We start from the raw sequence: 25734 nt of genomic DNA, 5'->3' as shown, positions 1-25734 counted from the left end.
TTTCCCAATATACCCAGTACGAATGGTGCCCAATTCTATTACAAATAATCCATTTCATTCCAGGGCAGTTGTGGCTGTCCACCATATGCCTGGCCCTTAGAGGCTAATCGGTTACACCTGTCATAGAATGATGTGGTAGGTCTCTGGGCCCTGCCATTAGCTAGATGGACTTTCGTTGTGTAAGTGCCAGATGGTAGCGTTCAGTGCTAAGACTAGGGAAGGGGGAGATACCGAGGGGGGAATTATGCTTGGTTGAGAATCTTGCTCTAATCTGATTTTGATGTTTTGTAATTATGTATTTACTTAATGTTTGAAGTCAATACAATGTGTAGCCATGTTTAAGAGCTCTTGTATGTGTCAGATATGCGTCGACTTGTGATGTTTTTTGCGTGTAAGATGTTCTAATAAGGAATCTTCATTTTTAACCAGGAAACAAAGGAGCTGGATCTCATTTTATACCTTTTATGAATATTTATCCATGGCAGTATAGATTGATCTGTGCCCCATGATAACAGGTCTAAAACTTTTTAATAATTCTCATTATCTGCTCTTATTCTACCTTTCCTCTTGTTCTATAAAAGAACACATTTTTTTTTTTAATTTTCTTTATTTGTCCAATGAAGAGAAACATACTTTAGATTTGCACAGAAAATTAAATGGCCAAAACATTTAATGTACATAAACCAAGGCGTTGTGTGGAGGACAGCACCGTTCCATCCTTATATCATATAAGAATAAAATAATTTTAACATATTCAACATAAAAAACAACAATAAATAATAAAAACTTCAACAAATATTCAAATATTAAATAGTATTAAATATAAATTAAATAAATATTCTTCTGCTTCATATTAAAAATAAAAACCAATATCCACCCGCTGCACAATTTGGAGACCAGTAGCAATAAATAAATATAATAGTGTGGCTCTAAGCTATATTATAGCAGTCACTTCCTGGCATTTCTGACAACAATGATCTTACAGTGGCACCCAGAATGTACACATGTTGGGAGTTATAGTACCACAACTACCTCAGACCATTGAGGTTAAACATTAAATACACAAAGTTGATTTAACTAAGACATGTACATATAGAATCAATGCTGAATGGACTCGACCTGCGAATCATTTGGGTTAAAAATGTACATGTACAATGGAGATCAAATTAATGCTTTCCTTTAGGGAAATTTACATGATACTTTACAGATATAGCCAAAAATTGCTTAAGTATTTACTCCCTACTGGAAAAATTACACACTATAAGTTAAAGCACCCCTACTACTACAAGAAGCACTTCTACTAGCAAAGTGTTAGGGAATTATCATTTACACAACTTCCCAAATACATTGAAGTGTTTTAAAACAAACAAACTGAGTGTGACATGGTCACGACTGGGTGTCTAGTTAGTTTGGAGGATCAGGTCTCCATAGGAGCAGATTAGTCCTAGTTACGTGGCACAGAACAGGTGCATGCCACGGGAACTTTTAGGTATTCCAGAGTGAAGGTCCACAAGTTAGAATTGGTAGGACAGGTCCTTCTACGTAGTACCAACATTGTCTGATAGATTGGGACAGAATTCAAGGCTGAGTTTTGCTTCCCGGATACAGAACTGATACAGTAATTGCAGAGACATTGAGCAAATGCCAACTTCTGTGGAAAACGTTTCTCATCGATGTCAATGCTGTGAATATGAAAGGTAGAGGTCAGTGAAGATGTAGTTCAATAGTCACCTGATTGGCAAACTGTCTCATGGGTGGCAAGAAAGGATTCATACAACTCCTTAGCCAAAATTACAACTCCAAGGAGGTGTACACCTTTCTTGCATACTGTATATAGAAGTCCTGGCATTGTGGACATATACCCTCAAACTGAAGAACACACATTAGGAAGAAATTTGAACCATTTAGTCACCTGGGATCAAAGCCAACTTCATGGAACTAGGAAAATATAATAATACTCAATGGTAGACTATAACCTGCCAAGGATAATCTACCATTAAGACGTATTTTAACATGTTTTGTATGAAATCATATGTAGGGTACATACCGATAAGACCATGGTGAAATAGACCGCTCGTTCAGGGCTCTTCCTTTTAACAAAACATTCATGTCCGGGCAGTTATCTGCTGAGTCTCTCCTACGTCTTTTTCTTCTGCTCTCAATGTCCTCCAGTTCAGGCACCAGATTCACTGCCGAGTATCTTTCCCAATGCACTTTGTTGCTAACAAAGTGATTGACAACTTCTAATGGTGAATTTTCCAGGTCTTCATGACTGAAGCAGTAGCTATCTTGGTTATTGTGGCGATGATGTTGCTTATGTGGTATATGTTTCTTTGCATAGCAGGTGCCGAGAAAGAAAATTGCCAACAACGAGGCAACCAACTGGAAGAAAAAGAAAACATAATACAATGAAGAAAAATTCTTAAATTTTCCTAAATTGCTTGCTGCCATCAATCCATCCAACCATCCATCCAAGCAACCACATGAAAAACCATCAGTCTGCACTAATGCAAAGTATGTTACATGAATACAAAACATTTGGGTAAAATATTATGTTGGCCACTAGGAATTTAAAAAGTTGTGTCCAAAATACATAGCATGAACAAAAGATGTTAGTCTAAATGATATCTGTGGTGTAATACCACATGTAGCCTCTGGATGCCAGGATCCAAATAGCTGCAAGAGTCCAGGCTAAAGTGCAACAGGAGGAGGAAGCCTATGCAGGAATACTGCCGGCAATCCATGTGTCCAGATACAGGTGCAGGGCACTGATCTGCTTACCAGACTGTGCATTGTGGCTGCTGGGCTCTCCCTGAGTCTTGTTGTGTAGCAGCTATTAGAAGCTAGAGCCAGGGATTGGATGCTCACTTGAGTTCTGCTTTGGTCCTTGTTCTCTGACATTTTTATATACAAACCTCGGAAAATCCAGGTAGATGCAGGGAAGCAATCCCCGCCTCCTTACGTAAAGGGAAGTTTAATTTAACACTCGTTCTACTTCCTCCTAACTTCTGACAGGTATAGCTAGCAGGCTGCATTCCAACCCTCAGCTATTTATAAAGTCAACTATTTTTTCCTTTCCTCAACAAGCAATCTGTAACTCTCCATGGTGCCTGCAGGCTGCACTATCCCCCAGACAAGCTCTGTGTAATGACCCTGGAAACCCTGGGCTTAGAAATTCCAGTCAAATGACACTTGCTGTACAACAATAGTTTAGGACTTTTGTTGTGTCATAAAATAAAAAGAAAAAAGCTCCAGAAAATCTATAAGAGAATAACAACTAGGAAAATTACAGGATGGTTGAAATATTCTAATAATATTAATTATGATAAATAAAGTAATTCCTATATAGAATTGCCTCATTCTGACCAATTTGTATTCAACCATATCTATTCCCTGGAAAGCTATTCATTCAGCTTCCCTACATGGCTAAGCCTGGCGTATATTTCCACCATGAATAATTCTGAAAGCTAACTCTGGGGTGGAGGGCTGTAGTAGTGGCCATGGAGGTTTTCAGGTAGGGTTTTATTATAGAACCTAGGTAAGGCTAAGGTCTCAGCTGTGCTCTGCAGGTCCAGTTAGATCTTCCTGAAAAAATAGCCGATGGTAAAGGATGGTCCATGGTCGTTTACACTCGCTTACACTGTCGTACTGACACAAGTTCTAACTGATCTTTGCGGGTTTTTGGATTACAGTAACATGGCTAATATTCAGTGGTGTAACAAGGTCCTAGTGGGTCCTGGTACGAACTTAGAATCGGGGGCCCCCTTTTTTAACCATTGCTGCCGGTGCCAATACGCATCTAATACTTCTGAATACACATATATGATATATAATATTCACAGACGTATGTAGACATACACTATATATACAGAATACCATATGTACTCCACACGCACTACAGGCAGTCCTCGGTTACATACAAGATAGAGTCTGTAGGTTTGTTCTTAAGTTGAATTTGTATGTAAGTCGGAACTGTATATTTTATCATTGTAATCCCAGGCAGAACTTTTTTGGTCTCTGTGACAATTGGATTTTAAAAATGTTGGGTTGTCATAAGAATCAGGATAAACAATAAAGCTTCATTACAGACACCTGTGATAACTATTATAGATTATTATTGCAGCCTAGGACTAAAGTACAATAAATTACCAATATCCAGAGGTCCGTTTGTAACTAGGGGTCGTATGTAAGTCGAGTGTTCTTAAGTAGGGGACCGCCTGTATATATAATAATGGTACACATACAAAAACACACACTATATATAAGAAACACTCAAATAAAGGTGCACATTAATATATATATACCCACACCAATATCCACATAACTGTACAATACTAATAATACTGAAGTAAAGAGGACACCACATACATAAATATCTGCCAGCTGGGAATATACTGCCTAAAGGTGACTGCCATACGGCAGATATAGAGATGACTTACTGTACTTATAAATCAGTCATAGTTCCGACCTTCTACCTCTGATAATTTCTCCGGCCGTGACTTATTGATACAGAATTGACCACAAGATTTCTTCAGCGCCGTGCAGCACATCTCGAAAATGAGCAACTAAAAACACCTACAGTCACTTACAGTATAATGTTACCAGGATAAAAACTCCCAATTTATATACGGCAGCCACTGATTGCTATACAGCAACAACATCCTCTCATTAATTTATGTTTTTTCCCATTCATTAATATTTAGCAAAGCAGCACCCCAATTAATTCATATGTAATCTTGCACCCCATAATTAAAATAGTAAAGCTGCCCCCTCCCTCAGCAATCCATGTGTAGTCAGCAGTGCCCCCAGTAATTAATAATATAATGCCCAGGAGCCATGTTCCTTCCTCCTCCCCTCCATATAATATACTACCATTGGATCATTCCCTCCTTCCCTTATAATAAAATTCCCAGGGCCCCCCTCTTCCATTTATTATACTGCCCCTGAGCCCCGCCCCCTCCTTATGTTATACTGTCCTGGAGCCGTCTTCCCTCCTTCCCCCTCCTTATAATATACTACCAAAGAACCATTCCCCCCACTCCTTTTATAATAAATTGCCCATGAGCCCCCTCTTCATATAATATACTGCCCAGAAGCCACCCACACCCCTATATTATACTGCAAAGGAGCCATTTTCCTTCCATACCTCCTCCTTATTATATACTATGGACCAAAGAACACAGACATTGGACAGAAGAAGATGTTTTTCTATCTGTAATAGAGTGGCCAGCCCAGTCACCAGATCTCAGCCCCATTGAGCAGTTGTGGAAGTAGCTTGACCGTATGGTACTCAAAAAGTGCCCATCATGCCAATCTAATTTGTTTTAGGGGCTTCTGGAAGCCTGGGGTGACATTTCTTCAGATTGTGTAAGTAAATTAACCGCTAGAATGCCAAAGGTCTGCAATGCTGGAATTGGAGAAAAGGGAGCATTCTTTGATGAAAGCAAATTTTGAAGAAGAGAATTATTATTTCAAATAAAAAAAAATATTTCAAACCTTGTCAATGTCTGGACTGTATTTTCTATTTATTTTGCAACTCATTTAAAAAATAAAAGTATGAGTTTTCATGGAAAAATTGGCTGGGTGAACCCAAACTTTTGAGTAGCAGTCTATGTCCTTATCCTTTAAAAGAGATACTTCATTAAGAACCATGTTTTTAAAAAAAAAAAAAAAGCATTGTCCATATCCTTAAATGATTCTTTTCCATGGCTTAAATGTTAAAAAATAAGTTTGTAAACTTATATGCAACTCACTTGATGTAAGTCCATCACACTAAATGAGTCCAATGAGGCATGCTATGATTTCAGATACATGCACTCACCGGCCACTTTATTAGGTACACCTGTCCAACTACTCGTTAACACTTAATTTCTAATCAGCCAATCACATGGCGGCAACATGTAGACATGGTCAAGACAATCTCCTGCAGTTCAAACCGAGCATCAGTATGGGGAAGAAAGGTGATTTGAGTACCTTTGAACGTGGCATGGTTGTTGGTTTTATTTCAGAAACTGCTGATCTACTGGGATTTTCACGCACAACCATCTCTAGGGTTTCCAGAGAATGGTCCGAAAAAGAAAAAACATCCAGTGAGCGGCAGTTCTGTGGGCGGAAATGCCTTGTTGATGCCAGAGGTCAGTAGAGAATGGGCAGACTGGTTCGAGCTGATAGAAAGGCAACAGTGACTCAAATCGCCACCCGTTACAACCAAGGTACCCAGAAGAGCATCTGTGAATGCACAGTACGTCGAACTTTGAGGCAGATGGGCTACAGCATCAGAAGACCACACCGTGTGCCACTCCTTTCAGCTTAGAACAGGAAACTGAGGCTACAATTTGCACAAGCTCATCGAAATTGGACAGTAAAAGATTGGAAAAACGTTGCCTGGTCTGATGAGTCTCAACATGAAAGTATGGATCCATCCTGCCTTGTATCAACGGTTCAGGCTGGTGGTGGTGGTGTCATGGTGTGGGGAATATTTTCTTGGCACACTTTGGGCCCCTTGGTACCAATTGAGCATCATTGCAACGCCACAGCCTACCTGAGTATTGTTGCTGACCATGTCCATCCCTTTATGACCACAATGTACCCAACATCTGATGGCTACTTTCAGCAGGATAATGCGCCATGTCATAAAGCTGGAATCATCTCAGACTGGTTTCTTGAACATGACAATGAGTTCACTGTACTCAAATGGCCTCCACAGCCACCAGATCTCAATCCAATAGAGCATCTTTGGGATGTGGTGGAACGGGAGATTCGCATCATGGATGTGCAGCCGACATATCTGCGGCAACTGTGTAATGCCATCATGTCAATATGGACCAAAATCTCTGAGGAATCCTTCCAGCATCTTGTTGAATCTATGCCATGAAGAATTGAGGCAGTTCTGAAGGCAAAAGGGGGTCCAACCCGTTACTAGCATGGTGTACCTAATAAAGTGGCCGGTGAGTGTATATTGGGTAGATGTTGGAGAATTAACAGGATCTTTGATGACATCCCATTATGGGAAATGGGGATGAGTAGATGGGACACGCCGCCTCGGATGCCAGGTAATATAACAAATTTGATTTATGTAAGGGAAAAATTTTAACTAAAAGAAGGGTGTCAGTTAGTAGGGCTATATGGGAATCTGTCACTGGTTTTATTTGTAAAAATGTGGTGACAGGTTCCCTTTAATTCTGTAAAGAAAGAGTTAAACAGCATTTTAAGCAAATAATGGGGCACATTTGCTAAGGGTCCGAACGCTGCATTTTCAACGGGTTTTGCGATTTTTTCCACATGCTATCTGATTGTGTTGCATTGGCGCCGGCTTGCATGCAACACAAATCAGGGGACGTGGACGTCGGACAACCCGACTGATTCGGACAAACCATGGGAATTTAAAAAGCAAATTGTGTCGCAAGATGAGCTCTTGCATACACCGGGAAGAAGAAGGTAAACTCCGGTGGAACTCAGCTGGGGAAGTGACACATGCAGGAAATTGGACGTACGATCTTAGTGAATCGCGGCAGACCTGAATCCTCCTGAATCCAATGCATGGCGGGGATCGCGACGGGACGAGTAAGTAAATTTTCCCCCGATGAGGCTTATTTACTAAGGGTTGTGGATCCCACGGCTTTGACAGGTATTTAACAGGTGTCTGCTCTAGGATTGTGTTGCACGCAATCGTTTTCTGTCACAGCTGCACTGGATTTCATGCAACAGAAATTGGGGTTCGTGCCGTCAGATGATCCGACTGATTCGGACTAACCGCGGGATTAAACTTTAAAATTGTGTCACAAGACAATGCACTTACATACACCACGAAGAAGAAGGTGAACTCTGGTGGACCTGAGCAGGGAAGCGACACATTCAGGAAATCGGGCGCATGATCGTGAATTGCAGCAGAGTGCATAATCGTCGGACGGGGAAGTAAATGTGCCCCAATTACATGCGATTTATCAGAGGAGTCTGAGAGCATAAGTGTTCTTGTTGCTCATGGCAACCAGAGATCAGGTTACATTTTCCCATAGCTGTTTATAAACGTAAAGCTGAGATCTGATTGGTTTCCATGGGGAACTAGAACAATTTTACCTCAGACACTTGATAAATCTCCCACAATTATTTTTCAAAATTCTTTAATATCTAGTCAAAAAAATGAACAACAGAAAAACCAGAAGGATGATGGGAGAATGTGATTAAGTAGGGCTGAAATATAGGGTAAGGTATAGCTATAAAGTTAGAATACGGGTTTTGTGTTTTCCGTAGTGACTGCTGTAAGCTTTTTATAGACTGTAATACAGTTTTATTAGATGTGGTGGAAGTGCCATGTCCTGTTACGCCATCAAAAGCAAAATCTAATATAGTGAGTAAATGCGGTGATAAGCCTTGTTGTTATTACACGGTGCCCGCAGAAGCGCTTCCTGCTGTGAGTCCTGGCACGTCAGGCTTCTCCTAGGACACTGGGATATGTGTAGGCACAATAGTTTTGATTTGGCTGTATACAATAAATCCTATCATTGTGTCCAAAGCAACGTAACACACGGAGCTTCCACTGGGAAGGGTTTCTGTGAGAAAGAATACTAGTTTTTCTAGGAAACAATGATTATAAAAAAAAAACTGCTAAAATCTTGGGGAGACTAGAGTGACTGGGCTTCAGGTCTATTACTTATAGAGGACCCTGCACAAACTCTTTGGATTAAACGTTTCCCTACAGTTTCCAGTGCAGTTGGATTTTTTTTTTCCTGTAGCTCCCACTATTCCCAACCTATTATTATTGGAAACCAAACATGCTGCTATGGCCGTCTACTGTCAGGTGGGTGGTCCTGCCCAGGACTAGAAAGCTGTACACCACTCATCCACAGGGTAGGGGATTTTAGTGGGGGTCCAACTACTAGACTGAGGCTTCCGTAGACACTAAAGTGCTGTGTTCTGCCAATTTCTGACTCTCCCATAGTATTAAATGGAGCAGCAGAAGGCACTTCTTTCAATTAGTGACACCAATTATCCAGATTGCGAGGGGTCTGTTGTCATGATCGATGGGATACCAGCAGTATGGATAAGGGGATAACAATCAAAGTCGGCTTTACAATATGTGCTCCACATGTTGGTTGTTTAAGGGCCTGACTCCACAGTTTCCTAGAATACGGCCATTCATATTAACAAACGCCAGTTTAGGAGATTGATGAAGATCAATGAAGAAGAATTTATCTGGGAATGCATATGGCTTCAAAACAAGTAAAGAAATGATTTCTAAATCTAAATCTTCATGATAATCTAAGGCCTAAACTCTGGACAGAATTATATATAAAGCTCAGTGTGTATATGTATGTATGTATGTATGTATGTATGTATGTATGTATGTCCTCTAAAGGAATCTGAACTGTCACGTTTACAGTCACCAAATTTTGCACAGCTGCTCTCTGTGACTCAGGGAACTTCTTAGACCAGGTTTTGACCCGAAATTTTCACGCCGTGCTTTCCAAAATCCACTTATTAACCACCATTTAGAGAAGCCATTGTCTGCTTCTGCTGCTGTGGCAATTGGAAGCTGAGCCATGATTGTTGCTGCTCTGCCACAGGTAAATTATATGAGCTCGGAGCTTTGATTGGTTACTATTGGCAATGAGTATAAGACACTTATGTGTGAGGTAAGATGGATAAAGACAGAGATAGGGGGAGATTTATTACAAGTGGCAAACAGCTGTGCAAAAATAAAACCTGAGCTCTGATTGGTTTCCATGGGCAACTAGAGCAGTTTTGCTCTCAGACACTTCTGATAAATCTCTCTATACAAAAAGTGACAGTCGGAGACAGACCGTCACTGAAATGAGAGTGCCCGAAACAGACAGTCACTGGAATGAGAGTGCCCGAAACAGACAGTCACTAGAATGAGCGTGCCCGAGAACAACAGTCACTGGAATGAGAGTGCCCGAAAGTCACTGGAATGAGAGTGCCAGAGACAGACAGTCACTGAAATGAGAGTGCCCAAGACAGACAGTCACTGAAATGAGAGTGCCAGAGACAAACAGTGTCAGACGGTCAGTGACAGTCCATAGATACATATGGGCATTACAGTGCTGGGGACCTGGGTTCAAGTCACAGGGTCAAAATCTGCAAAGAGTTTGTATGTTCTCTATGTGTTTGCGTGGGTTTCCTCTAGGTCCTACCACACTTACTAACACATACTGGTAAGTTGATTAGATTGTGAGCCCCATTGGGGACAGGGACCAATTTGGCAAGCTCTGTGCAGCTCTAGGTAACCTGTGTGCGCTATATAAATAAAGGAAATATTATATATATATATATATATATATATATATATATATATATATATATATATATATATATATATATATATTAGTACACCCCAGGGCTATAAAGGTAGGTGTTATAGATTGGAATGGCCCAGTGCATTGGGCAAGGTCAGTGCTGTGGTTTTTACAATTCAGGTAATTCAGTCAACACCTCATCCATCATTCCCTCTCCTTTATTACTGATGTCCTAGTGCCATGTGCTGCAATACTTAAGGTAAATGATAAGGATTTGTCATCAAGTAACACAATGGGATAGTTGTGACATTCTTACTTGGCATTTCCAAATAGCAGGAGGCAGGCCTGCTCTCCCACAGGATCACACTTCCTGAGGGCATTGTCCTTGGAATAATAAAGGATGCAACACAGGTAGCTACTGGGCTCAACTATAAATAGAAGCCAATTTTGTCATCAGAATTCCAGGTCAGTGTGGCATGTTCTGTATATTCATTGTTCTGCACATTCATAGACAATATTTTATATCCTCCTAACAGGACCTATTGTTAAACACCCCGCCATTATAGGAAGATGGAATCTCTAGGTCAGTCAGTTATTAATCTCAATCAAGAAGACCAGTAACACATGTCTATTCTAGGTAAAGATGTAGAAGGGCTATGGTTGCTATTATTACTATGCATAAATCCACGGCAATACTTCACGGTTTCTTGATATACGGATAACAAAGATGATCAGCTGAATGTATATTAGTGGTACGCATGTAATTCATCCCACATATTGTTGCTTGAGTTAACTTGTAAGCTATGTAGCCATTAAAGGGAATCTGTGCCTGTATCATCTACTGACAGCATGTTGTATAAAAATGTGCAGTGATCTCCGACATAACTATCATTTTTTCCATTATGTAGTTTTTTATGAAATTCCCTTTTTAATGTGCATGCTAATGAAGCAGTTGGGCACCCACAGCACTTTTATTCCTGCTTGGAGCAGCACCCTCTCAGACAGCTAAGGAGGAGATTTAGCTTGTGAAAAGCTGGGTGGAACAAGGGGGAAATTGTATAGATGGGAATAGTAGTGCATCAGAAATGGAGGACATGCCGCTGCACCAACTGCCTCATTAGCATACAGATTAAACTAGGAATATCTCAGACACTCATCAACAGATTGTCTTGATGATGAAATTAGATTATAATTTGTAGCAATAACAAATTTAGTTAAACACTTACACTTGTTCCCCTCAATTTTTGCTAAAAGAAAAAAAATAATTCTTTAGACATCCTATGCTGTGAACACTGCAACTGAAAAAAAAAAGTCTTAAAATGTCTGTACACTGAAGTATATAAAAGGTGTCACAATATAGCAATACCTAAAAGACCATGAAAAAAATTGAGTTTCAAAAGGTATTAAAACATTATAAAAATGTTAAAAATAGTATCATCTCCATGATATTGCTGACCAAAAGAATAAAAAGAACTGTGTCTTTTGGGCTGCACAATGAAAGCCGTAAAACAAAGCTTGGCAAATATGAATGCAACTACATTTGTTTGTCAATTTCTTGGCTTTTGGAATTCTCCAGATTCTTAGTAAATTGCACGGATTATTAAATGTCTCTATTAGAAAGTGCAATTTGCCCTGCACAAGACAAGTCTTCATTCCATAAACATCTGTACATGCAAAAATAAAAATGTTATGACACACACAGAAAGGGCTTTGGTGGTAAAGCGGTTAAATGTTCCATACAGGTTTTCAGGATTTGTTTTCTCTTTTTTTGGCATCAATATCCTTAAGAATAATGTATTGTAAAAATAACAAAACTTGCAGGTAGCCACCACCAGCCTCTATGTGGATACGGTCAGAGGTGATACAATGTGCACACTGCAGGCTAGATTTGCGGTTTTCTGTTCTCCTAGAGCTGCTGGGTGGAAGTAACAGTGTCCTATATTCACATTTACTATTCATTTATACAAAGGTTTGTTGAAGTAAGTGACCGTGTAATTCACACGGATGATCTGCATGGCATTCTCTCAGGTTATGGTCTTACAAAGATTACCCTACTCCTTACATGCTTCATTGGGTATCAAGGAGACTGAAGTGCAATACTACAATTTGGGGTATAGATTTTTTTTTGAGAATAAGTATTTTTTACAAATATTTTACAAGATCTCTCTGCTTAGAGGAAACTGTTTTACACCCGATAAAGGGATTCCTGAACATAGGAAAGAAATTCTCTGTATCCCTGAGCCATGCTTCGTTTTTCACGGGTCGTTCTGTCAAGTGAAAGAAAAATACACTTTACACCGGAGAACTACAATTTACATCTCTGTTGACACTGATTCGGAGACCCGTGATTGTTATTATTTGCCTGCAGTGCAGGAGTGAAGGTTCCCTTAAAAACAGTAGCAGGAGCTTATCCTAGAAAATAAAAATATATCGGAAGAGAATAATTCAGCTTGGCCTGAAGATCAGGGTGAGAGTAGTCATCTCTGCAGGAAGCATTCTCTGCATACAACTGGGTAGTGGCCAAACCAAGGTGTTAATTGGCACCTGTTTAAGTATTCACACACTTAGAAAACATTGTCACACCCCACCAGCTGAAATAATTGTCACACTAATGTTGAACCTGAAACGTGTTTTGAAACACAATGCAAGTGCAACAGTGCGGGTGCGTTCACATGTGGCATTTTGGTGATGCGTTTTACATGTTAATTTTAGTTTCTAACAGGAATCCCAATGAAGACTGAGAAAGCGGACTAAATATAATGCAATGTCTTCAGGGTTACCTTTACTAAACAGGTCAAATAAATTTGTTTTAAACTCCAAAGAATGAAATGATATTGGTCAAGGAGATTTTGTCTCTCGTTTGATCTATACTGAGGGCTAGTGCAACAAAAACTTTCCCCCAATGGCTCAATCATTTACGAAGAACATGGCTGCAAGGATGGGCCACAAATTAAAGGAAACCTACTATCACAGATCTACCTAATAAGCTAGATCCCATGGCAGGTTCCTTTACTATGAACAAGCCCTATCCTTTTTAGAATTAAGTTTTGACTGGACCAGAACGGTCTAAAAACTTTGTCCGATATATATGCTAATTTTCTCATGAGGCTACTGGGGCATGGAGTAGCCGCAACGTGGAGAGGGAGCTACGGCTACTCCATGCCTCAGAAACCGCTTTCGCTTGCACCTATCCCTAGCTTCAGTGCACAGGTCGCTGGAGCTTCATGCACTCATCTGAAAAGCTGGAGCTATTGCGCATGTTCGCTAAAGAAACTCCGGATTCTTAGACAAGTGTGCACTGAAGCTAGGGTAGGAGGGAATGAAAGAGGCTACTGGGGCGTGGGGTAGCCATAACTTCAGGGTGGGTCTACTTTACGCCCCAGTAACCAATAGCATATAACGGACTATGTTTTTAGACAACAATTCTAAGCAAGTAAAGATTTAATTATAAAAAAAAAAAAAAAATGATAGGGTTTGTTCATAGAAAATGAACCTGCCACGTGATCTACATTATTAGATCCTTCAATACAAGGAGGTTGTGGGACCAAAGATTTATGGTTGCTTTCCAAAAATTGGTGTTAATGTGTATCCAAACACAAACAAAACTATATGAGCCATGTCAAGTATTGCAGCTCTGCTCTACTGAAGTAAATGGAACCGAGCTGCAAGATCACGTACTCAAGACTGAAGGCAGTACAGTAGGTACAAAGAGGCTGAGATATAATAAAATTTCATCCACATGATGCACAAGAAATACATAGATACGTCATCAACATCAGATCAGTGGATGCCAGGATCTGTAGCTTGGCTCTTTTGCAGGCTACTACACAGGGAACAAAAGAGCAGATTTGTGGGCCCCAATTATTGGATCGACTGATATTAATATTGATGATCTATTATAAAAGTATATACAATTCCTGAGAGTTATATTGGACAATAGACATGGTATCTGTGGTACTATGATGTACATGTGAATTTAGTGAAATGAAACTGCTGGAAATGTTTTATCAAAATACTTTATTTCAGGGATAAATTACCTGTTGCCCCACCTACCCAAAATATGAACAGGTAGACAATCCAAACCAAGGAGCACTGCATTAGCTTTTACACTTCACAGCTCGCTGCCGCCCTTCTGGTCTTTCCCAACTAAAATGGGCAAATTTATACAAATAAAAACACCTAAATTTTAGTCAAAGATGATATGAAGAATAGGGGTGGGGGACTGAGAGATAACAGATGACAAATGCCGCAGACAGTCATCTTAAGGGGTGGATCAGAGTTGAAACAGTTTTAGAATGGGGCACAAAAATGAAAAAAAAAAAAAAAAAAAGAAAAAACAAAAACACAAGCCATAAAGAATCCTCAAGAAGGGCAGCAGCATGTCAGATCACTGGTCACACCGCATCTGGCGGTAAGCCCCCTCTGTACAAGTTCTCTTGTATCTCTGAAAGGGGAATTCCTTCTTTCAATTGTAGCCAAATTCAATCACTGGCTCCAAATTGCAACCGCTCATATCTCACATGTAAAATAATACAAAAAAAAAAAAAAAAAGTATCTCTAGAAGCTCCTGGGGTTGCCACTGCTATACTTTGCCAGGTATTTTGGCTCTCTTGCGAGCAATAGCATCTTCCACTGCTTTGAGCTGTTTGAGGAGTTCCTCCCTGCGGGATAAGTTGCTTGCTTTGCCAGGTTTAGCGCCTGAGGCAGAGGGGTTTGTCTCCAAAACTTTGCCTGGGATGCTGGTGACTTTGCTTGAGCCTTTTGGTAGAGGAGAAGCTGGACGTTTCCTAAAACACAAGTTTGAAAAATACTTTATTCCTTCATGTCTACTGATGAATCTACAATTTAGAATGGCTCCTCTACCAATTCCACTATATAAACAGAATAGTTTTAAACGGCTTCCACTTTATGTAACTGTGTGTAATAGTGTACACACTCTTATGTCCTGTCAGTGTTTATCACATGAACAGTGTAATGGGTTCTCTTTCAGAGTGAGAATTGCAAATGCAGCAATGAGCCCAGACATCTAAGGCACCGCTATCCCATCATATTATTCACAGCAACACAATTTCAGTAATTGCATCGAATCTAAGGGACATTTCTTTTTGAGGCTCTTTTTATGTTGAGCTCCTACTATTTCCGCTTACTCTGTTCTTAGCACGTGTCCATTTGGTATAAAATGTTTTATAATCACTTGCTTGGGGGAAAGTGGGTTACTTAAACCCTTCACTTACCTGTCTGGCTGAGCGGGGGAAGGCTTAGGATTGGGCACCCTCTGACGATCAATTTTCGGTGATGGTGGTTTTCCAGGTTGTTTGCGATCTCGTGCTACTGCCACTGAAGAAATGATGAAAGCAAGGTTATCATTTCTGTTGGCTCTTACAACACCAGCATGAATTTCTTCTCTCTCTATATATATATCATTTCAATTAATAGCCATTTATGCTCCACTAGGGGATACTGGGATATGGAAATAAGTTTTCCTCGATGGGAAAAGGAAAAATACACCTTTTGACCCAAGTCAAAAAGCTTCTTACTATCTGTCTACAGATAGGAATCTGTCCCTTTTGGAATAGATATACTGCTTTGGCTTGATGGTAAGGGGGCTGCCTTACAGGATAGCAAAAGAGGCTTGGTTTTCCTGGTCCCATCCCGGAAAACGAATTTGCATATTTCCCACTATCTGCACAGAGCTATAACAGGTCATTATAATTTTATCCTGAACACTTTTTTCTCCAAAACTAGAGTAGACAGAAATAGAAAATCTGTTTCTAAATATACTTTGCTATTTTCAGAATATTAAGTGTACTGTCGCCTGGTAGGTCTCAGGAGCTAATTTTATCCAACGTAACCTTAGATAATTCAGAAGGATTGAGAGGAAACACTCTGTGTAAACAACATAAAGATCACAAAACAATCGCAATGTTTCGCTTCCTTCTAAGGAATTCAGTAACCCAACTGTCTAATGCCAGGCTCAACACAACTAGACATAGCAATAGAAATTTTGTATCCCCTGGTAAGAAATTGTTGGGGGGTTGGTTTCTCAACCAAGCCTCCGATCCAAAATTGTCCTGGACTCCTGGCCCTTCTTCACATGAGCAGCCTGGCAGCGAAGCACTGCACTATGCGATCCCTGCAGGAGGCACTTTTCCCCATAATATATCTAGTTAGAACTTACCTCGCTCAGGAGATAAATTGGTTTTTTTAGCAGGGGGAGAACTGGGTCTCTCCTTGTCAGATGGCTCGTACCTCTTCCTGCTTCCTTTATCATTGCTCTGCAATAATAAAAATAAACAATGAGTTGAGATGGATTATTTATATGCATGAACTAATTCTAAAAATTCTGACAATTTTAATGTACACTTGCAGAGATGGTTATCACTATGATAAGATATTACACAGCCATCCTGATCACTGCAGATATATGGCATTTATACCCCTTTCAAAACTAAACTGACCAGTGCAGAGACACATCACTTCACTCCCAACACCAAAGTGCTATAGAATAAAACCATAAAAAGGATTTCAAATAAAATAAAAGTTGGTATTAAGAATGTGGATTGTCATTCTGATTTTCATAGATTTGAGAATGAAAGTACATTCTGCTGGCAGTTTGCTTCAACAGGAAGAAGATTTGCTGTATTAGTGAGCTGTAATGCATTTAGATTTTCATAAACTTTCCCATCTATAGTGAGGAAGGGACCAGGAAAGTACAGATACAGCCAGGTAGCCGAATGATTTAATGGAGTAGGTCATTCTGCTTGGCCCGCTGCCAATGCCCTACCAGTGCATATTTCTGCTATGGTTAATGATAAATCAGTGATGCAACATATACAGGACCTTAGCCCTACAGAGGGAGAATGCAGGAATGTTTCTCTGGACTCATTACATCACCTTGCTCAGAAGCGTCAGCTTGATCTCCTTGTGGGCACTGAAGCCACTTTGGGCCTGTACTGGTGGTGGGGGCTGGGGAGCTGCTTTGCTGCCACTGATGGGTTTTGGCAGTTTAGCTGGAGCAGCTTTTTGGGGCTGCACAGTGGTGGGGTCACGGGTCCGTTTATCCTCTTTAAGCCGTTGGTCATCCTTCTTGGTCTTTTCCAAGGCTACAAATAGATAAAATAAAATATTGTATTGAATAGAATAGAATAGAATGTACTGTACAACTTATTAAATATGATTTCCTATAATATAAAATGATACATGATAACAGGTATACAGCACAACGGTGTAGAGTATTGATAAACTGAAGGAATACACAGACATGGTAGGGACAGTCTCGGCTGTTACCTTTGTCTTTTTTCGGCTGTAAAGGAGTTGGAGATCGAGAGCTAGCAGAGGAGATGGGGCTGGCAAGATCAGCATACATGTCCTCAGAGTCTGCACTGCGGACAGAACTACTGGACGACGAGACGCTAGAGACGGAGGACACACTACTCACACTCAGAGACCTGCAGGGAGATACCAACTGCATTACACATGTTTTAATGGAGGAATTATTTGGAATATTTATTGATTTTGTAAACACAAAGTTACGAACATCACCATGTCAGGGCCCTAACTTTGGCATTTATTTTACCTACTTTGTTCCTTCAAATTGTCTGGTCATTTACAAGAAACAAACTGTCTGTAGGGGGGTGGGGGGGGGGGGGTGGGGGCAACTAATGACAAGAGAAGCAAACCGATCCCTGCTTATGTTCTTCATGTACCAATCACCATATTTGAGTAGGAGGAGGATTGTTCTTGTATAGTTTGCATTACCGTCAGGGGGATTTCCCTATTTACATGATGGAAGAAGCTGCTAACAAGCAATGGTTCATTGTGCATTACTGTGTTTATTGTGTTTACAGGGGAACAACAATGTTCATACTGGATGATCAGTTCAGTTACTACAGCCACGTGTAAAAAAAAAAAACAAAAAAAAACATTGCCTCAAAGAATATTTCTGTACCTTATTTACTAATTAAATGAGTTTCCGTCCTGCATGGCATAAAACCCAGCAAGGTTCTCTTTATAATGCTGATGTGCCAAGCGTGGCTTCTGAGCATGCTGAGAATTATAGAACTACTATTGAACATAGACCTATATTACAGGTCTATAAATGCAGGGAAAAAAAACAAGAAAATCAAGAAAAAACAAATCCCTTAAAGGGGTGTTCCCATTACAGCAAATTACAGTTCTCCTATTTTTGAATATACTTTCTGTATCAATTCCTCACCAGTTTTCTAGATCTCTGTCCTTCTCTAGAAAGCTTCTATGTTTACTACAAGTGGAAAGAAATCTGACCATGTCACACAGGTGCACGGCTTGTTATCAGACACAGCTCTGATTACTCACTGTGTTATAACGAGCCGTGCACCATGGTCAGATTTATGTCCACTGAAAATAAATGTATACATTTTCTATAGAATGACAGCAAGCAGAGATCTAAAAATCTGTGAGGAATTGATACAGAATATATATTTGAAAATTGTTCAACTTTTTATAATAGAAACAATAACATTAATTTGCTGAACTACCCCTTTAAATTTAAACATCACAGCTGAAAGAAAACCTACAAGAAAAAAGCATTGTAAAGTACTGCATCTAATAAAAGACCACCATCCCTTCACTGTGCTAAACTCACCTGGATTTCCTGGTTGAGGTGTCAGATGTGTGGAGAAAAGGAGGGAAAACATAAAAGAAGCCGTTAAAGGGACAAGTCACAAACTAAATCAATATGAAAAATCAACAAAACTGCACTAGTGGATCGCAGGGATCTTAAGTGATAAAGTCTTATGATAGTCTGCAGTGTTGTGCTGCTACTATACCTGGATTTTCTAGATGCAGAAGGAGAAGGCGAGACTGATGCAGATGTGGAACGTGAGGATCTAGAGAGCGATCGAGATCCAGACCGGGAACTTGATCCACTGTAGCTACTGCCACTGACGCTGCCACTTACAGTTCTCCTACAGCAGGAAATAGAACATGATTGCTCCGAATGACAACCAACATGCCCTGTTCATCCAAACATTTGGTTGGTTAAAGTACCTTCTTGGTGGTGCTTTCCTCTTTGTCTCTTTTGCTCTGCCAATTCTTTTGTCTCCAGTTTTAGCCGCCTCAGGGCTGACCTTTGGAGGTTTTACTGTTGTGGTTGGGGCTGCACTAACAGCCACGGGTGGAGCTGCAATTTTCTTCACATTTATTTTCTCTCTGTACATAGAAAGACAGGAAATATTACATTATTTTTAATGTAATTTTAACCTGAAAAAAGAAAACAAAAAGGTTTGAGGCACTGTGGGCCGGATGGTTAACCACTCCTGGGCGACCATCTAAAGCGCTACTGGTAATTAAACAAAATTGTTGGTCTTTACCACGCAAGACTCGAGGAATAGTGGAACTAGACATCTAGGGCCCTTGAAAAGGCTTTAGGGAGGACCCTCTGTTGATAGGGCAGAGTATGTTTTGTGTGCATGGGTGGACCCAACAGTTACTTTACTTTTACTGGAAGTGTATGGGTTTCCAGCAAAAGGCACCTACAATAGGGCAGCTAAGCATCACACCTGGTCTATAAACAAGGTAAGAAGTGTTCGTTGGTCTGATGAATAGTGTAAGCATCCAGCTTCTGTCAGGACAACAGGATGCATATGGTTAGTAAGAAGCCAACAAAGTGTAAAGCTTGGTATTTTTTTTCAATACAACCGACAGAAAACATACTGGTAGTGGTTTATTAGGTCAATTTCTTCTGACAGGTGTCTGGGACTGCAGGTGCACCTTACCTGCTCTCTGCCGGCTCACTCCCTCGTTGACACTCCGCACAGTGTACAAAGCAGAGTGTCTGTGCACAGAGGCCTCACTTCATGTGGGGGGGGGTAGAAGCCATATAAAACAGCTATTTTTCCAACCAAAATTACCCATCTTTGAATGAAAACAAGATAACCAAAATATGAAATTATTTAAATGGATCATGTGAACAGCGAAATAAAATTACTTGATGAGAATAAAGCTATTTATTCGCAATCATTTAGTGGTGGCTGTACTTTCAGGTTGGATTTATACACTGCGTTTTGAAACAAAATTCAAACGTAGCAGTGAGGAGCCTTTCCTGATCGTGCATGTGATTGGACCCAAACTTGTGGTGGGGAATAAGAAACTCGTTTTCTGTATTGTATCCCACCAAAACTGGCGGGAGTGATTGGTTCCCAATCACAAGCACTTAGGTCTAAACACATGTCTGATCAGGGAGAGTGGAGTTGTTTGCGATACGTTTCTAAATGACTATAGAACGAATTGGTACCAAACCTAGGCACTAGATTATTGCCTTGGGTTTAATTCTAAAATGTAACCTTTATTAAAGGGGTATTCTTATTACAGCAAATTAATGTTGTTGTTTGTATAACAAAAAGTTATACACATTCCCAATATACTTTCTGTATCAATTCTTGAAGGTTTTCTAGATCTCTGCTTGCTGTCCTTCTATATAAAGCTTCTTTGTTTACTTCCAGTGGACAGAAATCTGACCATGGTCACACAGGTGCACCTGAGTGATCATGGTCAGATTTCTGTCCACTGGAAGTAAACATAGAAGCTTTATATAGAAGGACAGCAAGCAGAGATCTAGAAAACCATGAGGAATGGATACAGAAAGTATAGTGGAAATTTGTATAACTTTTTATTATACAGACAATAACAATTTGCTGTAATGGGAATAACGCTTCAATCTCTATGTGTGCGCACACACAAAAAAATTGTTTTATACCGGTAAACATTTTGAATTCAGATGATGCCAATACAATACTTTTCGTTAGAAAAGAAATTAGCATAGAGTATCCCCGAATAGCACTAGTACCGTATGTACTCAAGCATAAGACAACCCAAGTATAAGCCAAAGCCCCCAATTTTGCCACAAATAAGTAGGAAAACATATTGACTGGAGTATAAGCCTAGAGTGGGAAATGCATTGGTCACAGCCTCCCCCACTGATTAAATGGCCAGCGTCGAGCCCTCCCACTGATGAAATGGCCAGCGTCGAGCCCTCCCACTGATGAAATGCCCAACGTCGAGCCCTCCCACTGATGAAATGCCCAGCGTCGAGCCCTCCTACTGATGAAATGCCCAGCGTCGAGCCCTCCCACTGATGAAATGCCCAGCGTCGAGCCCTCCCACTGATGAAATGCCCAGCGTCGAGCCCTCCCACTGATGAAATGCCCAGCGTCGAGCCCTCCCACTGATGAAATGCCCAGCGTCGAGCCCTCCCACTGATGAAATGCCCAGCGTCGAGCCCTCCCACTGATGAAATGCCCAACGTCGAGCCCTCCCACTGATGAAATGCCCAACGTCGAGCCCTCCTACTGATGAAATGCCCAACGTCGAGCCCTCCTACTGATGAAATGCCCAACGTCGAGCCCTCCTACTGATGAAATGCCCAACGTCGAGCCCTCCTACTGATGAAATGCCCAGCGTCGAGCCCTTCTACTGATGAAATGCCGAACGTCGAGCCCTCCTACTGATGAAATGCCCAGCGTCGAGCCCTCCTACTGATGAAATGCCCAACGTCGAGCCCTCCCACTGATTAAATGGCCAGCGTCGAGCCCTCCCACTGGTTAAATGGCCAGCGTCGAGCCCTCCCACTGGTTAAATGGCCAGCGTCGAGCCCTCCCACTGATTAAATGGCCAGCGTCGAGCCCTCCCACTGATGAAATGCCCAGCGTCGAGCCCTCCTACTGATGAAATGCCCAGCGTCGAGCCCTCCTACTGATGAAATGCCCAGCGTCGAGCCCTCCTACTGATGAAATGCCCAAAGTCGAGCCCTCCTCTCAGATGGAAGAAAAAGTGTTGCAGGTTTGTTTTTTTTTCCATATAAAAAAACAAAACAAAAAATGAATGCTCACGGAAGGAAACTTGTACTGATTTAATCCCTTTTTCGTTTTTGCGTTTTTACTCCCCACCTTCAAAAATCTATAACTTTTTATTTTACCATATACAGAGCTGTGTGATGGCTTGTTTTCTATGTAACGGAAAGACTTCAAAATGGTGGTATTTAATATTCCATGACGTGTACTGGGAAATGGGGAAAAATGGGGGTGTAAAACAGCATTTGCACAGTTTTCTTGTGGGCTTGGATTTTGTGGCTTTCACTGTTCGCCCCAAATTACATGTCTACTTTATTCTTTGGGTTGGTATGATTAGGGGATACCAAATTTGTATAGGTTTTATAATGTTTTCATACATTTACAAAAATTAAAACCTGTACAATTTTTTTTTTTACTTTGCCATCTTCTGGCCCTAATAACTTCTTTATACTTTGGTATATGGAGCTGTGGGTGGCGTGACTTTTGATGACTTTTTCAATACTACCATTTTTAGGACTGTACGACTTTTTGATGCCTTTTTATAGAATTTTTTATACTTTTTAAAATGGCAAAAAGTGCCATTTTCCAAATTTGGGCGCTATTTTCCATTACGGGTTTAAACGCAGTGAAAAAAAAAAGTTATTATATTTTGATAGGGCATTTTTGGATGTGACGATACCCAATGTGTTTATGATTTTACAGTTTATTTAGATTTATATCAGTTCTAGGGAAATGGGGGAGTTTTTAATTTTTAGAGTTTTTTTTCTTATATATTTTTTTTTAACTTTGTTTTATTTTTACTATTTTTCAGACTCCCTAGGGTACTTTAACCCTAGGTTGTCTGATCGATCTTAACATACACTGCCATACTACTGTCATGAAGACTGATCGCTGCTCCCCGATGACATCAAGAGCTTTGCTTGCAGTGATCAGCGGGTTAACACCGACTACGGGTGTTACCGGTAAGCCTTTGCTGCAATATACAGCAAAGATTTACCGGCTATGGAGTGGGCTCAACATGGAGCCCTTTCCATGCATCCGCACCTGGCGTGTTATGTACTATTACGACACATGTCGGTAAGGGGTTATCACTGCACCCAGTGATGACTGACACATAGTAACACCTTCAGATTGCATCTGCCAGTATTCATGCAGGTTCTTCTGATCCTCCAGATATACTTATGAAGATATTGGATGCAGCCATGATGTGTACAACTCTGCTTGGTAGCTACATATAGTCTCCTTTGACACATTTATGCTCACTCACCCTTTAACGGATGCTGGGGCAGGTTCTCCTTTGGCCTTAGTGGAGGCTTTATGAAGAGAGCGTGTTGGTGATGGAGAAGGCGATGAGGAGAAAGATCTTGACCTAAAGAAAAGAGCAAGAGTCAAGGAGAAGGCTGGAACTTCAGGTAGTGAGTGGAAAAATCTTCAAATATCAAGATATGATCAGAAACATCATCATTTATATATTAAATGCATCCAGTTGTAAATGCAGATCTACAAAGTGAAACTTCATAAAGGTGCAAAAACCCTCCAGTCTTCTCCGTGAAAAACTTAGCAACTAATTGCACAAAATTTGCAAATATTTTCACCAAAATTGCACATATATTGCAGACATTAACTCCTCACATGTCTAAGCCACTTTAATAATTCTGACGTGCAAAAAACATCTCTCTGAAGTCCTGTTGCATGCTAAATCTGCACCTGAAAATCTGTCTGCTTGAAACTTCCTTTATGTATGTGACTTATGCCCTTCTAAGGTGGTCCGTGTGAAGCCATCATTATACCCAAGGTACATTATATGCCAATGTACCTGAAGATGCGGGTAGAGGCACAGCTAACACACATTGCTGGGCCACAAGGTTATTAGCCTGTTACGATTACAGATATGCCAGATTTGTAGTGTTTTTTTTCTTAGCACTTAGTAAATAAATAGATTCTATGAAGGATTCATCACATCAGCACCAGGTAATGGGTTTACAAAGCCAGCAGAAAAGGAAGAGGATAAAAATAAAATAAAGGTCTAAAGTGCTTACCATATTTTCCTGGTGATAAGGCGCACCGGACTATAAGGCGCATTACGTATAAAGGCCTTATATATGGAATAATTCCATATATAAGGCGCACCGGACTATAAGCGGCAGGGTTAGGAGGAGCTCCGGGGGCGTGGATTGAAAACCGAGCGGAGAGGTCGGTTTTCAAACCATACATAAGGCCCACCGGACTATAAGGAGCACTTTGGATTTCTAAGGAAATCTTAGGTTTTTATGTGCGCCTTATAGTCTGGAAAATACGGTACATCTAGGGCTGTATGCAGCACAATACTGCCCTCAGCCTGGTATAAGCTGCAGCAAAAAAGTGTGTCATACAAGAGGAAAAAAGTCTTAGCAGGGACTGGTCTAAAATAATTGCAAACTAAAAATCAATAATTCCTTTAAATGATGCAAATCTGCTGTTCTACGACGGCACATGTAGCTCCTAAGATAGTTCATTGATACATGCTTGTATAGAAAACATGCTGCTATAGCCATCAGTAAACACTGCACAATGACGCTGCAGAACAAGATCACCACATATGAAGTGTCAGTTCCCGGAAAGCAGAAAGACCAGTCTGACAAGCATTATTTCCACTTTGGCTCCCCTTTGGAGCCTTACATGTACCAGATTTGTGAGAGAGAAAGAAAAAAAAAAAAATCACACAAATCTAGATTACCTTGAGCGGCTACCAGAAAATGATCGAGAGGATCGGCTGGAGTAGGAACTATAGGATGAAGATCTAGAATGTGAGGATCCAGAACCAGAGTATGAAGATGAACGAGAAGACGATCTGAGGGAAAAATGATGAAGTCAGCACTGTACATTTCTGTAATCAAAGACAATCGCTAATCAAAATATATCTATAAACTAAACATATGATTGGGGGGGGGGGGGGGGGTCTGGTGATTAATTGAAAGTCCCATTGACCCTTGATCAGCCCATTACCACATTGTACTTCTGGGTTCAGGCTGTTTTTTGGCTCAGTGGAGTTCAGGGACTTCCGTGGCAATTGTAGAATGGCCGACAGGAAGGCTCCAGAGGTCTCAGTGGTATGGAGAAGATTAGGTGGATCAGAAGGGGAATCCCCGAGCTGAAACCCCCATAATAAAACATTTGTCATTTTGTATGGGTTCCTTATTAATAAGGAACGTGTAACCAGAAAATGACAAAATTATTTTTCAAACAAATTTATTGTACAATTGTGGAAAATGTTTGTAGGGCACTGTGAGTATTATATAAAAAGTTCAATATCATGCAATATTCACTCTGGCCACTGTGTCTTATAATAGACTTGGATTTTTATGCAATGGTCAGCACATTAAACAGACAGGGCAACACCACAAATGCTTCCCCAACTGATAAAATGAAGCCACAACTAATGATTAACTCTTTCCATACCCAGAGAACATGGCACGCGAGGTAGATTAGATTATCCAGAGACTACTAGGACATTAGACACTATCAGCCTCCTTTATCTCTCAGCTGTCAGTGGATATAGCACAGAAAGCCAATTTACAGTAACTGCTTACATAAGAAAGGCAGGGGCAGAATGAACCACACAGGAACAGATTTTTTGAAATAAAGTATATTACAAAGTTTGCTATTATCATCTG

General features: G+C 40.5%; 2 protein-coding genes across 2 annotated transcripts in view; both read right to left on the bottom strand.

Moving 5' to 3' along the window:
* Positions 1 to 629: 629 nt before the first annotated feature.
* On the bottom strand, positions 630 to 2915 carry IL17C (interleukin 17C). The gene is made up of 3 exons (XM_072114240.1): positions 2782 to 2915; positions 2048 to 2382; positions 630 to 1682 (listed from the first exon to the last, which is right to left on the bottom strand). The coding sequence occupies exons 1-3, from the start codon at positions 2899 to 2901 to the stop codon at positions 1445 to 1447; spliced, it is 693 nt and encodes a 230-aa protein (XP_071970341.1). The 5' UTR covers positions 2902 to 2915; the 3' UTR covers positions 630 to 1444.
* An 11338-nt stretch (positions 2916 to 14253) lies between these two features.
* Positions 14254 to 25734, bottom strand: part of ZC3H18 (zinc finger CCCH-type containing 18) — an 83662-nt gene continuing 72181 nt past the window's right edge. Inside the window, exons 11-20 of the mRNA XM_072117110.1 lie at positions 24798 to 24911; positions 23349 to 23450; positions 19281 to 19442; positions 19061 to 19198; positions 18877 to 18885; positions 17541 to 17701; positions 17148 to 17356; positions 16432 to 16528; positions 15488 to 15590; positions 14254 to 15040 (exon numbers count right to left, since the gene is read on the bottom strand). Of these exons, the coding sequence (XP_071973211.1) occupies positions 14836 to 15040; positions 15488 to 15590; positions 16432 to 16528; positions 17148 to 17356; positions 17541 to 17701; positions 18877 to 18885; positions 19061 to 19198; positions 19281 to 19442; positions 23349 to 23450; positions 24798 to 24911 (1300 nt within the window). The 3' untranslated portion in view covers positions 14254 to 14835. The remainder of the gene's footprint in view (positions 15041 to 15487; positions 15591 to 16431; positions 16529 to 17147; positions 17357 to 17540; positions 17702 to 18876; positions 18886 to 19060; positions 19199 to 19280; positions 19443 to 23348; positions 23451 to 24797; positions 24912 to 25734) is intronic.

This window comes from Engystomops pustulosus, chromosome 7, assembly GCF_040894005.1.
Source record: "Engystomops pustulosus chromosome 7, aEngPut4.maternal, whole genome shotgun sequence".
NCBI lineage: Eukaryota > Metazoa > Chordata > Amphibia > Anura > Leptodactylidae > Engystomops > Engystomops pustulosus.
This window is presented reverse-complemented; position numbering and strand designations above follow the sequence as displayed.